The following is a 15,837-nucleotide window of genomic DNA, read 5'->3' as shown; positions in this document are numbered from 1 at the left end:
ATTATAAGTAAGTTAAACGTGATCACTAAGTCCCATGATGGTGGGAATCTGCTGAAGAGGGCAACATTACCCAAACTAATGAGAAAAAGACAGAATCCAGACATCTCCATCCTCTTCCCTTAGGATCCTCTATGCCTGATTTAGCTCCCATTGCTTTCTGGAAGTCATCTTCTCCCTTGGTCTTCATCCTCTCTCCATCCCACCTCTATCCTGCTGTGTCTCCTTTATCTGCCTTGGGTCTTCTCAGAAAAGACAGACTCTTGCCAGAGTGGAGCATATGCCCTGATCAATTTTCATATGTCCAGTTTTTGTCTGGTGATGATAAAATGTCCCCAGTCCATTCATGTGGGTCTGGAGGGAAAAGAAGGGAATAGAGGGGATAGAAAACTCTCTATCACTCTCCCCACCTCATCCCCACCTTACACTCCACTCAGAGTTAAGTCCCAACTCCTCCTTCTGGTTTCTTTGTCTAGCACTAAGGATTTCCTGTCTGATGACACAAGCATGTTTTCCTCCTACCATTTCCTCACGAAGACCGCTCCAGCCACTCTCCAAACATGCTTTATTTTCCCATTTCTCTGTCGGTCCTGACATGTACTTCTAGTATGCTTGCCATGTCCTGAATGGAGGGCCTTACCACCCAACACCTCTGCCCATGGGCACTTACCCATGCTCCGGATCCAGCTTTGGTGCCTCTGCCTCAGTGATGTTGTCTCAGATCCATTCCTGCAGAAGCTGACCCGGAAACCAGGATTTATGGGCCAGAAGTTTATTTGGGAGGAGGTTCCAGCAAGCTCGTGTTGGAGGGGGAGAGAATGAGGCAAGGAAGAGGAAAGCCAACAAAGGCTGTGTATTGAGGAGGTTGTATGGTGGGCAACTGAATTGGAGGAGGGAAGCCGATTGGAGTAGCTGAAGCTGATTGGAGAAGTTAGGGAGCAGTACCCACCTAAAGTCAAGAAAGCTGAAGTGCTTATTCTCCACTTTCCATCTGTCACTGCTGAGTGGCTTCTAGTGACATGAATTCCCCTGTGGTTCTGACTTGGCCTATGTGTGGACTGAGAGAAATTCCTCAGGTAGAGACAGAGGTGTGTACAGTAGGGTACCACCAGTGTGCACAGAAACTGGGCGACAAGAGGATCTGGACAAGGGGACATGGAGCATTTGGACAAGTTAGACAGGATTTGCTCCATTATATTATCTCGGTCTTTCGTGTGTATCTGTTCTGCCTAGGGTTGTAAGTATTTGTGTATAATCAGAAAAAAAAATAAATTATTATTGTCTTAACCTGGATTCCCTCAGGAAGCAGAGCCAGAGGCAAAAGCTTCTATGCTATTACTTTATCAAGAAGTGCAAACTCGGGAAAGGAGTAGTGGTGACAAGAGGGAGCAAGGCAGGGAAGACAGAAGTGCGAACGCAAGGCATGTTTTGAAGCTGGCTGCCAGTCCTCCTAGGGGCTATATAAACTGTGTGTCTCAGGACACCCCACCAAGAGAAGGAAGGGAGAAGAATCTACCTACTAGCTCCTTTCTCCCATCATCAGAGGCTTATTTGACAGGGACTTGGGCCTCTGCACATCCACAGTACAGTTGTGCCAGCACTGTCAGAGTCCCACAGCAATCCAACACCTCAACACTAACAGAGATGCCCTAGGGCAGTGACCAAGGGAAGCATGAGGCAAGGGGCTGTCTGTGGTGCATGCAGTTAGGGTCTGGAACTCACCCATGGCCTGGGCTGGAACAAAAAAGTCTGGAGACAAGTGGAGGTAAGAGATCCAAAGTGGCTTATTAAATGTGTCTGATTCACCAACCAAAGCAAACACACCAGGGATGACCCAATCCTGTGAACCCCACATACCATGCCTAGAAGATTGCCCTGAAATAGTGTGAAGCATCCTCATGATGACTTACATCTGAAAATCAGCATTCTATTGTGAAAATCTGGTACATCAAACCAAAAAGAAAAAAAAAGAAACTGAGTAGATGGAGATATTCTTTCTAGAATGCCTGATCTCTGGGAAAACAAGTATCTGAGGAGCTAGAGATGTACTAGAAGAATGAAATGAAGAAGGAAAATAGGTGAGTGAGGCAAATGTGAATGAAATCTTGTTTTTATCAGTAAGATGAAGAAAATGGGTTCTCTGGTTCACTCAAGGATCCTTCATAGACATTCTATACCGATTTTTTAAATTGTTGTTTTATTTTTACTCATTAACTTCTATGAAGAACTAATTATAAATGTATACAAAGTTTGTATATATGTTTGTGAAACTTGCATTAAAGCAGCAAAAAGAACTGTATCAAGGAAACAGGAAGGTCAAATTTTTGTAGGTGCTGTGCTGGAAGGGAGATAACATGTAAAAGAGAAACATGTTTATCTGGTGGAATAATATAAGTACCAGAGAGAATACAGGCCTGTGTAGACATTCTTTAAAGGAAGAAAGAGGATGGGGAACCTGGGTGGTTCAGTGGTTGAGCATCTGCCTTTGGCTCAGGTTGTGATCTTGGGGTCCTAGGATTGAGTCTCACATCGCTTCTCCCTCTGCCTGTGTCTCTGCCTCTCTCTCTGTGTCTCTCATAAATAAATAAATAAAATCTTTTTAAAATAAATAAATAAATGAAGGAAGAGAGAGGAAATGTACTTGATTTCTTTATAGCCATCAGTTCTGTATTTATTTTATTTAATCTGGAATCTGTTGAATACATTATGAGTAAGTACTGATGAAAAGGTCAATGACACTTTTTCTATAATGATGAAGATTATATTATTTCAGAAGGAATTATTTTACTTTAAAGAAAATATTTTAAATGTTATTATTCCTTAAGAAACATTTCCATTTAAATTCTGCACCCTCTAAAGAAATTCAGTTATTAGTTTTTTCAAATATACAGAAAAGGAACTAGAAGTTTTATCATTAATATATAATGCAAGTATATTATTAAAATGCCTAAAAGGGTTTTATAGATAACAAAACATAAAAAATGCAATAATGAAGATTGAATAACCTTTTAAACAACAAATAAGCTTCCATTTCTGGAAGAAGAGCTGTATAGACTGCTACAGAAACCATGGTCTGTGTGTAATCATATCACTGAGGAATATTCTTGAAGATCAAGTGCTTGAATGTAGTCAGACACAGCTTCCTCAGTCAAACCTATTTTACCACGAACTTCTGCTCTAAGATTATATATTAGAGCATCATCAGGTTTCAAAGACAAGGCTGTAAAAGAAAAACATTTCAAGATATGTCTTATGCTAACACTGGAAAATAGTGTCATGTTTAAAAAAATAAAAATGTTATGAGAACTTTAGTATTACTTATTTGAAAGCATTTTTCCTCAAATGTAAGTATTTAGTAAAATTAAAAATATTAAATACTAAAAAATAAATAAAAATTTAAAATATTAAAATATTAAAATAAATCTTTCTAAGAAAACTAACTTGAAGAAACAGTATAGTGTCTTTCCTTGAAAGGCTAACATTGTTCATGTCCAGTTTCTCTAATAATCTAATAATCTCAGCTTACCCATGCTCTAAGTTATTCCATAAAGGAATCTATAGTGATGGCATTAATGATATAGGAAAACACTAATTCTATGTAAGTTTATCAGGACAAACAGACCAATGATTTTTCTTCTTTTATTGTCTAAAAACAAACATATCAACCACTGTGATTTTACCAAAAAATTATAAAATGAAAATACCTTTGCTTAGGTCTTCCTCAGCTAGTTCATATTGCTTTAAACAACAATAGAAGTGTGCTCTGTTAAAATATACTGCAGCCCAGAAGGGACAGCTTTCAACCACATATGCAAAATCTTCTTTTGCTTCTTTGTATTTCTTTAATATTGTATTTGCAATAGCTCGATTCATGGTAGCACATTCATTTTCTGGATCAAACTTTAAAGCCTTTGAGAAGTAGTCACTGGCCTATAAAATGTGAAATTTTAATTGGCAGCTATATAGCAATTGGAAGCACTTTCTGTTCTTAATTTAAAATAAGGACATTGGCATACCAAGGGAACAGTGGAAGCATTTCATCCCAGATAGAGTAGATAAAGAGGTGCACTGTCTGTAGACAATGTAAAAAAACAATAGCAAAACCAGCCATAAGTCAGTTTGCTTTTTGTTATCACCATGTGTTGGCAAATCTTAATAATGTCAGTGATAAAATATTACTCCTTGCTGAAGTGAAATGCTCCACTACTTACCCCTCAAATCCCACATCCTTATACAGCACCAAAAAAGGTAAAATATAAATTAGAAAAGGTCATAACAAGATAAAATATATTATAAAATTAACATTTTCACATAAAGGTAAAATATAAATTAGAAAAGGTCATAACAAGATAAAATATATTATAAAATTAACATTTTCACATAAAAGCAGAGTATCTAAGAACTGAAAAGGTAAATGAATTTTCCAAATAAGATTCTAAACCATACCAAAAAGGCTTAATAACTTAGTGATGCTGCAAAAGTTATGAAGGAGGAAGAGAGAGAGAAAAAAAATCAACTTGTCAAGAAGATCAAAGACTAAATTATTCTCTACTGAGTAGAGAGATGAAAAGGAACCTTCAAGGTGTGGTCTGTAGACTGGTTTGGGGGTCTTAGTCTAAGAAATCATTTGCTACACCTCTGTGAAGAGATTAAGTATAGGAACCAAGAGTAAACCATTAGTAACTATTATAGCACTTTGACGTGGCTATGACATCCCAGCACATGAGTAACCTGTTCTAGTAACCTGTTTATATTGTGCTTCAGTAACATATTGATGAATAATGAGTTATAAATTTTTTCAAATGGTCTTTCACCACAAATAGCTTTAGATGCTGATTAGACATCCTATTACTCAAAATAGGAATCTTTTTTCTAATTCTGTGGTGGTTAAAAATTTGGCTTCTACTTTAAAACTTACTTTACTCAACGGAAAAGTCATTTTTAACAATACAGGTTGTTCTCTGATTTTTTACCACTCAGTTTTCCTCAACACACCACAATCTTGCTTCTATCTATCTCCCCCTATTTTGTGAGTTCTGCTCTTGCTAAAGCTGCAGGTGTCCTCAAGCCCAATGGACATTTTCTAGTTCTTTTCTTTCATGACAATTATGTCACACGAACACTCTTGATCTCTTCTTCCTTTGTAAAATTCTCTGTCCTTCAGACAGACCATCTCTGGTTTTCTCTTACCTCTCTGATCATTTTCTCTGTCTCTTTCACGGAACTATTTTTTCCTATGTTTCCGAGGGATTTGACTTTATTCACTACCATTATGAGTGAAATAGAACACAGGTAGCATGTGGCCAGGAATCCAAACCAAACCATGGTTTGGTTGAATTTCTAGGTTCAAATCTTGGCTCTACCCCCTTGTTATCTCTACACCTTTGGGTGAGTAACTAAAGCTCTTTTTGTCCCCTGTTTTCCCTTCTGAAAATGGAAGTAACAAATAGAACTCTACTTTTGGTGTTGCTTTTAGGTTAAGGGAGGTTACTATGTAAAGTATATACAAAATATCCATATATATCTGAAATATCAATTATTTTCAACTCAATTACTATTGATGATATATCATTTCTTCCCAGTGTCTACAAATGGAGCAACAACGTAAGCCTTAAAGCAATTCTTTGTGAATTTTGCTATCTATGACTTTTGAGAGGAAATTAGATCAAGATTGTGTAACTCATCTCATCTTTGGATGGAACTAGTCTATGTGGCAGATAAGTGCAGTATAAGGATCTGTTAAGATGGTGGCAGAATGAACATTCTTGTGTGAAGAGTTTAAAGAGAATTCACTCCTGAACAGAAGGCTGGACTCACAATCATCAGAAATGAGGCAAGGAAATGACTACAGGCAGGGCCAAGACTTTCCTCAAAAAGTAATTTAGGCTTCATTTTAATTAACCAGTAAATGATCAATAAAGGCCACACTGCTCTACATCACAAAAGCATGACTTCAATCAGGTAGGAGCAAATGCCTACCTCAGCTAAGATAAAAGAATTCGATAACACACAATAATGTGCCTAACTGTGAACAATATAACTTCCTAGTATAGCTTCCAAAATATATTACTTAGAAAATAAAAGCCTATTTATTTAATGAGGTGACTTGAAGTACAGGAGTAATGACTTTGAAGCAATTAAAGGCCAAAGACACTTACTACAACAGTGGCCTTGATTTTTTAATAATTAGTCTAATGCTCTAATATCTGTAATTAATTAAAATCCAGTTACTTTTTTAAAGTTGCCCATAGTTCATGATGCATGCACATAACTCATCTGAAAGTGATCTAAAATTATTGTCACTAACTAATGATAAAAGAAACCAGACATGTATAGATTTGAACCCTCTAGAGATTATTCGATCTGTTAAGGGACCCTTCTTCCTGGGCCTAACTCTTCCTCCACTACAGCTAGAAACAAAGGTTAAGAAGGTAGGAAGCAGGGAACAGGACCATTTTCTCCACAAAGAGGCCTAGTCTGTACTAAAATATAGCATAACCACATAACTATTTGCAAATTCTGCTTCAAACTGGTAGGGATGTGCACTGTGAAGCCCAAGCACTCAGTATATCAAGACAGAAGACAGAACACATTTTACATGAAATATTTACCTAGCTAATGTGTCCCCAGTTCCAGGGAAATAGAACCACACTAAAAAAAATAATAATAATAAAATAATCAAAGATCAAATACACTTTAAATCTAACCAGTTTTATACATGATGCCCATGGAGTTATTATAGGCAAGTTTAAAAGGTGAGAGTCCCCCTCTCATGTGGATCTTAAACATTTATGGGAACAGAAAATTGACCTGGGCATTTTATTTGTCTTTATCTCATTAACTAACTCTATAACTCAGAGAAACATTGCTAGGACCGAACCAGAGATGGTTTAAGATTGATGAAATTTAAGGCAATTGACCCTGGCTTGTCCACTTGGGAAAACATTAGTCTACCAACAGTCCACTGAGGTCTGAGCTACAATAATCTCATTCATGCTTTACAGAATTGTACCTTTGATAATTCTCTATCCCAGAATTTAGCTTCACTGCTAAGGTCAACTAAGCTCATCACAGGACTTGTGTCCAGGGGAATGATCTAAGTTGGGAAAGAGTAAGAGCAAAACCAAGGCAACGACAGTAGAACAGAATGGAGGGCACATACCTGAGAAAAACGATCAAGAAGCAAAACTGACAGAAGTGAGGAAAAGAAAGATATGGTTCATGCTTTCTCTACTCAGGTGACTTGATGGAAGATGACATCTTGAACTAAGAGAGGGTCTATATGAAGAAGAGCTGGAGAGGAGGTAGGAGACAGATGAATTCAGTCTAGGCTCTAATGCACTTGGAAAATATCCAGTTTTAGCAACTGGTGATATATATGAATTAGGAAAAAAAATATATATATATATATATGAATTAGGAGCTCAGTAAAAAGGTGTAGGCTGACATGTAGTATAAGCCATGGGTATAAATGGGCTGAGGAAGGAAATGTAGGGAAAGTATGGCTCCAGGCCCTACAGAGCTTACAGCCTAATTGGAGTGAGGAGATAAGAGATCAGCACACAGAAACCATTATGGAAGGACCCAAAGCAGTATTAAATTTGTATAGACAGAATTACATACAAAGCAGTGTAAAGTCGACAACTTGCTTTAAATTCATAACCACGAACCTAAAATGAGAGCTTACTGTTGTCTAGTAATCCTACTACACTTCCTTAGTATGTTGACCCTACTACTCTCTATAATAGTTATTTCACATTTTCTCTTTTCTCCTCAGAACTCCTAGCCACCCTGCCACCGTTTTTAAGTGTCTACCCCACTCTTAACTGATAACTATACTCATATTCCATAGAGAAAATATAGTCAGTAAGTAGAAATGCTCACTTATCAAAATCTACCTGTCTTGCATTCAACTGTACCCCAACACTCTGCCTTCCCCCATGATGTAATGAATAGTGTCGTGCTCCCTTCAAAGGCCACCACTGCAACTTGCAAAATTTAACTTCAATTCTCAAAGATTTTGATCCTAATTATCCCTGCAACTCTCTCTTGCACCAACAATTTCTCCCTTTCTACCACACTTTTCATTAACATAGGAATGTGAATCAGTATCCTTCATATTTACAAAATAAAGAGAACTCCTTACTCCGTGTTAGCTATCAGAACCAGTTGAACTGCTCTAATTCTTCACCTCACATTTCCTCCACAATCCTTACTATTCAAGACTGTCTCACTACTGCTGTGATAATGCTCTTGCCAAAACGATCAGTGACTTCTTCCAACCTCTCTTCTTCCTTGACCTCTCTCAGCAGGATTTGACGCACGACATTCTTCCCTTCTTAAAGCCCAATTATTCTCATAATGTTATCATATTCTCCTGCTTTCCTTATCATCATCGTGGCTGGATGTTCTCTTCTCGGTCTACTTTCGGCATCTCCTCACTGCTTCACTCTTAAATATTGGTGTTATCCCAGAACCTGCTCCATAAAGCCCTCCCTTCTCTACCTACACTACCCATCCAGGCAATCTCAGTTTCATAGAGTCCCACACATATGGTCATACTGATAGAATAATGCTTATGTGAAACTGTATTACATGTGTTTATCACTATTAATATTTTATGGTTTATTTTGTATTTCTTCCTCCAGTAAAAAGTAAGTTACAACAGAAAAAAAGCCTTCCATATCTTGTTTAGCTCTGTACCCTCGGGGTATTATTAATGCCTCATACACAGCAGGTACATCATAAATATATGGAGATTGAAAGAATGAGGAGTTAAATGGAATAAGGAAATATCTGCTGAACTTTTCCAGCAAAATGAATACAAGAACCATAGCCTCTTGGTACATATAGATGCCCCAATGATCATTTTCTTAAGAGATATGGTGGCAATATTAAGTGGCACAGGAGGACACAGAGATTGCAGGTCTTGGAAAATGTAAGCAATAAAACTTTTTTAAATGAGTACGTCATCCTAGAAAGCAAGGGTTGTGAAAAGTTCTGAAAAACACAGAGCCTGTGGTAGAAGTCTTCCCAAACCAACTGGGCTAGAGGACATTTTATAAAGTCCTTTGCCATAACATCAATGGGAGCACAACTTGGAAAGTTACCATGGCTCATCACCCTGCTTCCCATAAGCATCTCTGCTGTTAGTCAAGGAACAAAATTTATCTCATCCAAATGTGAGTAACAGAAAAGTAATTTGCCTGCCTTCATTGTAAAAACAAGGATGAAAAAATTATAGCTTAATTTTTGAAAAGATAATAAAAACTCACCAGATAAAAAAGTATTGCTACAACACGGATAAAAATTATAACATAAAATTTCAAAATGAACTAGAAAAATGCTAAGGGAGCAATTGCATTTAAGAAAAAATAAATCAGAAATGAAGGATCTCAGAAAAGAGGTGGCCAGGGGCACCTGGGTGGCACAGTCAGTTAAGCATCTGCCTTCAGCTCAGGTCATGATCTCAGGGTCCTGGGATCCAGCTGCACATCAGGATCCATGCTCAGTGGGGAATCTACTTCTGTCTGCCCCTCATGTTCTCTCTCTCTCTCTCTCTCTCTCTTTGCTCTCTCTCAAATAAATAAGAAAAAAAAGAAGTGGTCAGGAAGGTATGACATGGGAATGAGATGAAACTAGAAAAAAAAAATTTTTTTTAAAGAAACTTGATCTATAAAGTCCACGGGGGATAACAGAGATTTCAGAGAACACAGGAAAGATTTATAAGAGAAATGCGAAAAATGCAAAAAAAAAAAAAGAAAAAAAAGAAAAAAAAAAGAAACAAAAACTAAGAGATAGAAAAAATGAGAAAAAATAATTGGTATATAGAAGTCAAAGGGCATCTTATATATAATAACTAGCATTCATTCCCAATGAAGGGAATAATGAAACAAAAAAACTTTTACACTGAATTCACAACTTTTATGAAACTTACATATTGAAAATTCCCACCATGTACTTGAAAACTTTGACTTCAAATGGTCAACTCTGAGACATACCTTGGAAAAACTTTTTGCTTAAAATAAAAAATCTTTAGTTATCTTGACCAAATGAAGTCACTGATAGAAGAATGAAAAACAAGTGTGCATCAAAAAAATCATTTTTGACACCAACATACAACACCAGAAAATAGCGAGGCAACGCTTAAGACATGCAAGGAAAGAAAAAGTAAGTCAGAATTTTAAACCCAGAAATGCTGTCTTAAGTTGTAAACGCCACAGGCAAACAGCTATGAACATAAAATTCAAGGAATATTGTTCTCCTGAGCCCTTTCTCAGGACTCTGCTAGAGGACCAATTTCAGGCAAGTAAGAAATGAGTGGTTGGGAGGAAAACTGGCAAAAAGCTGATGATGAAAACTGAATATACTTAACTGGAGAACTGAGACTAAAATGTGAAATAAGGGTAACAAAATAGCATGCAAATATTAAGCCCTTTGGCAGTGGAGGGATAATGAAACTCCCAACAAAATGGGAGAACAGGGAGACAAAGTGGAAAGCTGGCACAAGCTGACACTGTAAACTTACACATATTTAAGAATAAAAATAAAAACTTTTTTTCCAAAAGAGAATACTATTAACTAAAATCAACAAACAGATGAGAGGGAGGAGAAAGGGAAGAAGAGACTACTAAATGATAATTTTATTGTTGTTTATAGTAGAAAAACTAAAGAAATAAGGAACTAAGAGCATAAAGGTATTTTTAAAAGGTAACCACTAACACAAAACTGGAAACCTTCCTAAGTATCAGAAAACCTTTGGAAAAAATTAAATATAGTAGACCACAGAATAAAACATATTAAATACATGTGTGTAGAAAATATGACATTATAACAGAACTAAGATCAACCATGCCAACTTTATTATTATTTTAAAATGCTAAGTATTTTCAATTTGCCATCTAAAGCAAAATCTAACCCCTTGCTGATAAAACAGACACAAACCTAAAGTAAAGGATTCTGAACATTGAAAATAAAGGGAAGGTCAAAGGAATGCCAGGCAAAGGCAAACCAAATGAAATCAGGGGTTACAATCTTCGTATCAGATAAAAGTGAATTTATTCCAAAGAACATTTAAAAGAAACCAAAGGACACTTGTAATGCATTCACAAAGCATATGTAGTGTGTATGAATATCTGTACATAAAATAATAATGTAGCAGAAATTTTTATAAAGCAGAAATTACAAGAGATGTAAAGAAAACTATTGATGTCACACTAATTTTAAGATACTTAAACCTTTCTCACTCCAAAATAAACCAAAAGAAAAACAAGTGTCAATATGGGCTAAATTAAAAACATAACTTATAAGGTAAATCTTATATGGATATTTTTAACTATCCTTATAGGAGAAATTCTTTTTTGAAAAGGCTCTGGGAGTATTTTTTTAAGTTGGCATATACAAGACCACACTAAAACTCAATAAACTTCAAAATTAGAAAATATAAAAGCCCTTCCACGTGGACATTTTAAGTGCTCTGTTAATTTATTCTTCAGTCAAAGGGGAAATAACATTTCAAGCGTAACATTTTAGGAAAACAAAAATAAAAAACATTACAGACCGAAAGACATAGGATACTGCTAGAAGCAATACTTAGGGAAATAGTTTAACCTTGACAACTCATCACACTATAAATTAAAGGGTGACAATAAATGAATTAAACTTCTGACTCAAAGATAGACAAGGAACACAATAAATTGAAGGTAGAGAACAAAAGAGTGAATATAAATAAAATGTTAAAGTTAAGTTTGAATTATGTAAATGCATTACAGTTCAAATAAAATAAATTCAAAAGATAAAAAATATCATCTAATAACCCAACACCTTCATTTCAGACATTCTGAAAAAATTAAGATGTTATAAAACCAGAACTAACATCTTTATCTCCTTACTCCCTACTCTCAGTCCCAGGTAACATGACTGAAATTTAGGAAAGGTAGCGAGCGATTAAGGTGAGTGAGATAATCACATCAATGAAAAAGAGTCTTGAAGAAGTCTGAGATCTGTCTAAGTGGGAGCAAAGAAAGGATTCTAGGCCAGAAGCTGGCAGCAATGGGCAGCAAGGCAATGGCCCACATTTGGGGAAAGTTGAGAACAATGTTTACTGGACAAGGGTCCAATAAACCAGTGTCCAGTAAACAAGTGTTGAAAGGTTGATGATAATGAGGAGAATAAATCCAGAGATGAGAACACTTAATAAGGAGCTAATGATTAGCCTGTGACATAAGGACTGCATTCTGAAATTATACATAACAAAGAAAGCATTTAGCACCAAAAAGAAAATGTTAAGGAAAACTCATTTACCTGGGAAAACTGTCTGTGGTGAAAATAGATATTTCCTGCATTAAAGTAAGCCAACGAATACGTGGGGTTTAGAGAAATTGCTGCTTGATAGTCTTTCATTGCATTCTGTTGTTGACCCATAAACTCGTGAATCACACCACGATTTGTTAAGAATTCTGCTGTAGTATTGATCTGTAATATAATCGTATGAGTATTTAGCATCTGGGAACAGTATTATTATCCAATTTCATGTATGTAAAAATGAATGTTATGAAATCTACTTGTGGGAAATGAGTAATTTTATAGTGCAAGTGAAACCCCATTAAACCAAATATTTTGAGAAAGGACTCAGTATGAAGTTGATTCACTGTCAACTCTTTCTTGATTCTTTGCAATAAAACAAATAATCTTAGTGCTTTACTCAGTTCCTTTCCAAAAGACAGACATGGTTGGCCAGAAGCTTATCGGTTTCACTTCATTACACTGGAGAATAAATTAAATAGTTAACATATTTATTTGTCCTAGGTAGTAGCAATTATTCTCCAGTTCTTTCCTTTTTCTTATCTTAAAGATTACAAAATCTGCTGGTTTCTACAGAAACAGAATCCAAAAACTAGAAGAAAAGATTTTCTGTCACTGTATACAAAACCTGAGATTTTTATTTGCCATTTCACTATAGAAGAAAATCTGGGGATTTATATTGTTCCTTAGTTCCTTTGAACCCAGAATATTATTTTATTTTCTGCATTCATTTTTTATTACAAAATAATATTCATGTCCTATGAAACTATAAATTGCATCTACTGAGAGGAATCAACATTTATCATGAGTTTGTATTTTGGATTTTAAATGTACTTAGGTCATAAAATTGGCAAGCCACAAAAACTCTTTACTCTAGGAACCTCCTAGAAAAGAAAAACAGTATTTTCCCCTACAAGTTACTTTAAAAAGTAACAGAGAAATTACACGAACCTATTCATTAATGGTGATAATTGATGCTAATGATAATATAATCTAAGTGGATTTTTACCTTTATGGCAGCATTAATGTCTTGAATTGCAGCAAAATTATCACCCATCTGAAGACAGACCACAGCTCTTCCTTCATAGGCTAAGTAGCACTTTGGATCAACTTCTATGGCAATGGTAAAGTGATTCCAAGCTTTCTGGAATTTTCCTTGGGCCTAAAATAATTTTTCATTTACATGAAGTAGAAATTGTCCATAACATGATAAATGTTTATGGTTTTAAATTAATCAAATAAAGCCTTTAGTAAGGGTAAATTTATATTGTGCTAAATCTAAGCTATTTTAAACAAGGAAGTTGACTGTACTGTGAGTGCATTCAATTGACTAAATTACCTCTAAGTATTTATGCTAACATTTCAATTAGTTAAAATAAATCTAATTGTCACAGTCATCTCTTATGCCAATCTTGAACAACATAAAATCATGGCCACCATATGAAACACCAGTGCTCCTGACAATCATCAGCACAAAATTTACACTGAATTCCACACACACAGGCAGATTGTTATTTATTGCTTGGCATTGGATCTCCAGTTATATATAATATATATATAATGAATATAATAAGATAAATGTGTTGAATAAATAAGAGAACAAACTAATGGTATAAAACTTATTTTGATAAATTGTACCAGCATCTGGAATTTTAGAGTCACTATACCTAAATATACTATACCATGGAACCATGGAAAATGCATTAAAATCTACCAATTTTCTGTTTATATAAGCCTTAGCACCAACTGGAAAACAAGAAAAAAGGTCAGGAGAAGGGCACTGTTAATTGAAAGACATCCAACTATTTCCTAGAGAAGACCAACCAGCAACTAAATACCTCAACCCTGTAAGGCAGTGAGTTGATAAATTCACTGAGGTCCAGAGTCTGTTCTTTATTCTAATAGGCTAAAAATCCAATTTGCCAGAATCTCAGAGGCTGAGAAACTGACTCATACTAACCAAACTGAGCCCAGTGACCTTTGTATAAAACTAAATAAGGTAACTCCGTGCTGTTCTGTATCCAGCAAAGCTCTCCCTCTGGGCAAATTATGTGAAAATCAACATTGTCATAGCAAATTTGTTTACAAAACAAAGAATAAGAATATTAAGCTGCAAATGGCCTCACAATAGGATATCTGTCATCTGTTCCTGACATCTGTTTTGGCTAACCCTATTATGGATGGTGCAAGGCACATAGTAGGGAAATTCATAAGTATTTGTTGAACAAATGGTTACTTTTCCCTCTGGGGAGAACTTGGATGAATCTCTCTCTTCTCAGCCCTTTCTTTCCTGATTCAATCCTTCTGCATACTGATGTGTTTCTCAATCTTCTTTCAGGTTGATACATACCAAGTGATATCTTCATAAAACAAAAATCTGATGTCATTGCTTTGATTATTTATAACATTTTTAACTGGCCTGCAAGGCCTTTACCTTCAGTCGTTTTCCAGTTCTCTAGCCTGTCCTACAGCGCTCTCTTCTTGTCCATAACACTTCATCCACTTGGCCTCTCTTTCTCTTTCACAAGACTTTCTAGTGGGCTGTTCACTGTGTCTTAGCCTCAACTCTTAATACTGACTGCTTACTAGACTTTCACACTCAATTTAAATGTTCATTTCTCAAAAAGAACAATGTCCATTTCTCATTTCCCCTAAAACAAATCTAGGTTTCCTTGTTATAAGTTGTCCTAAAACTTATCCTTTGTTGCATTTATCATGAATATAATTAAATAAATACTCATATGATTGCTTGATACTCATCTCTCTAATAGGTAGTAAACTCTATAAGAAGAACCCAGTATATTTAGTTCACTGCTGTATCCCTAGGCCTAGAGCCCTATATTTTGGGCTCAGTAAAATGCCTACTGAAGGCAATGAATGATGACATTAACACACTTTATTGGATTGCGGTCAGCTCTCAAAACTTTGGGAGTCATCCTGCCTCTTCAAGTTGACTTTGCAAATTTCTACTATGATCCAATAATGGCTAATTTTATGTTTAAGTCTCAGAGGGCATTCTTATTTCCCTTATTAATGAATTCTTGGGCCTACCTCATTATAACCAGCAACCCTAACATTCACCTCCAATATTATTATTATCAGATCAGCCAAACTCATTTTCAAATTTTAAAAACTCAACTTTAATTGTAGATTATGAACAAGAAATTCTGCAAATTATGATAATTTGAACACATTTTTTGCCCATAGTCCAAAATTTTAAATATTAAAAAAGAAGAAAAATTAAAATTGCCCAATTCCTCTTCATGGAAAATATAGCATACTTAAAATATAGCATACTTAGCATTTTATTCCAAGAAGGGCATTACATATTTTATTAGTGCAAATAGGTTGGTGAGTATATGGGCCAGGTCAGAGTATTCCAGAAATCACTCAGAGACCCGCTCGGTAACAGAGTAACACTTTCCCATCTTGCTGAAAGGACAAACGCTTGGTTTTTTGCTTTCCCCGTAAGTTCTTATTCACTGCCATTTGTAAGATGACCTAAATCCCTGTATAGTGGTTGTTTGACCCACTACA

At 35.7% G+C, this 15,837-nt stretch overlaps 1 protein-coding gene across 3 annotated transcripts in view; it reads right to left on the bottom strand.

Annotated features, from left to right (window-relative positions):
• Positions 1 to 2,683: 2,683 nt before the first annotated feature.
• The window catches only part of TTC6 (tetratricopeptide repeat domain 6), a 105,428-nt gene continuing 92,274 nt past the window's right edge, over positions 2,684 to 15,837 (bottom strand). For 2 of the 3 annotated variants that reach the window (XM_038544551.1, XM_038544552.1), the window contains 4 exons: positions 13,310 to 13,462; positions 12,301 to 12,471; positions 3,702 to 3,927; positions 2,684 to 3,217 (listed from right to left, as the gene is read on the bottom strand). In XM_038544551.1, the coding sequence (XP_038400479.1) occupies positions 3,081 to 3,217; positions 3,702 to 3,927; positions 12,301 to 12,471; positions 13,310 to 13,462 (687 nt within the window). In that variant the 3' untranslated portion in view covers positions 2,684 to 3,080. The remainder of the gene's footprint in view (positions 3,218 to 3,701; positions 3,928 to 12,300; positions 12,472 to 13,309; positions 13,463 to 15,837) is intronic. The other variant, XM_038544553.1, reaches the window with a different exon arrangement.

The sequence above is a fragment of the Canis lupus genome, chromosome 8 (assembly GCF_011100685.1).
Source record: "Canis lupus familiaris isolate Mischka breed German Shepherd chromosome 8, alternate assembly UU_Cfam_GSD_1.0, whole genome shotgun sequence".
Taxonomy (NCBI): Eukaryota; Metazoa; Chordata; class Mammalia; order Carnivora; family Canidae; genus Canis; species Canis lupus.
Note: the sequence above shows the minus strand (reverse complement) of the source record. Positions and strands in the feature narration are given on the sequence as shown.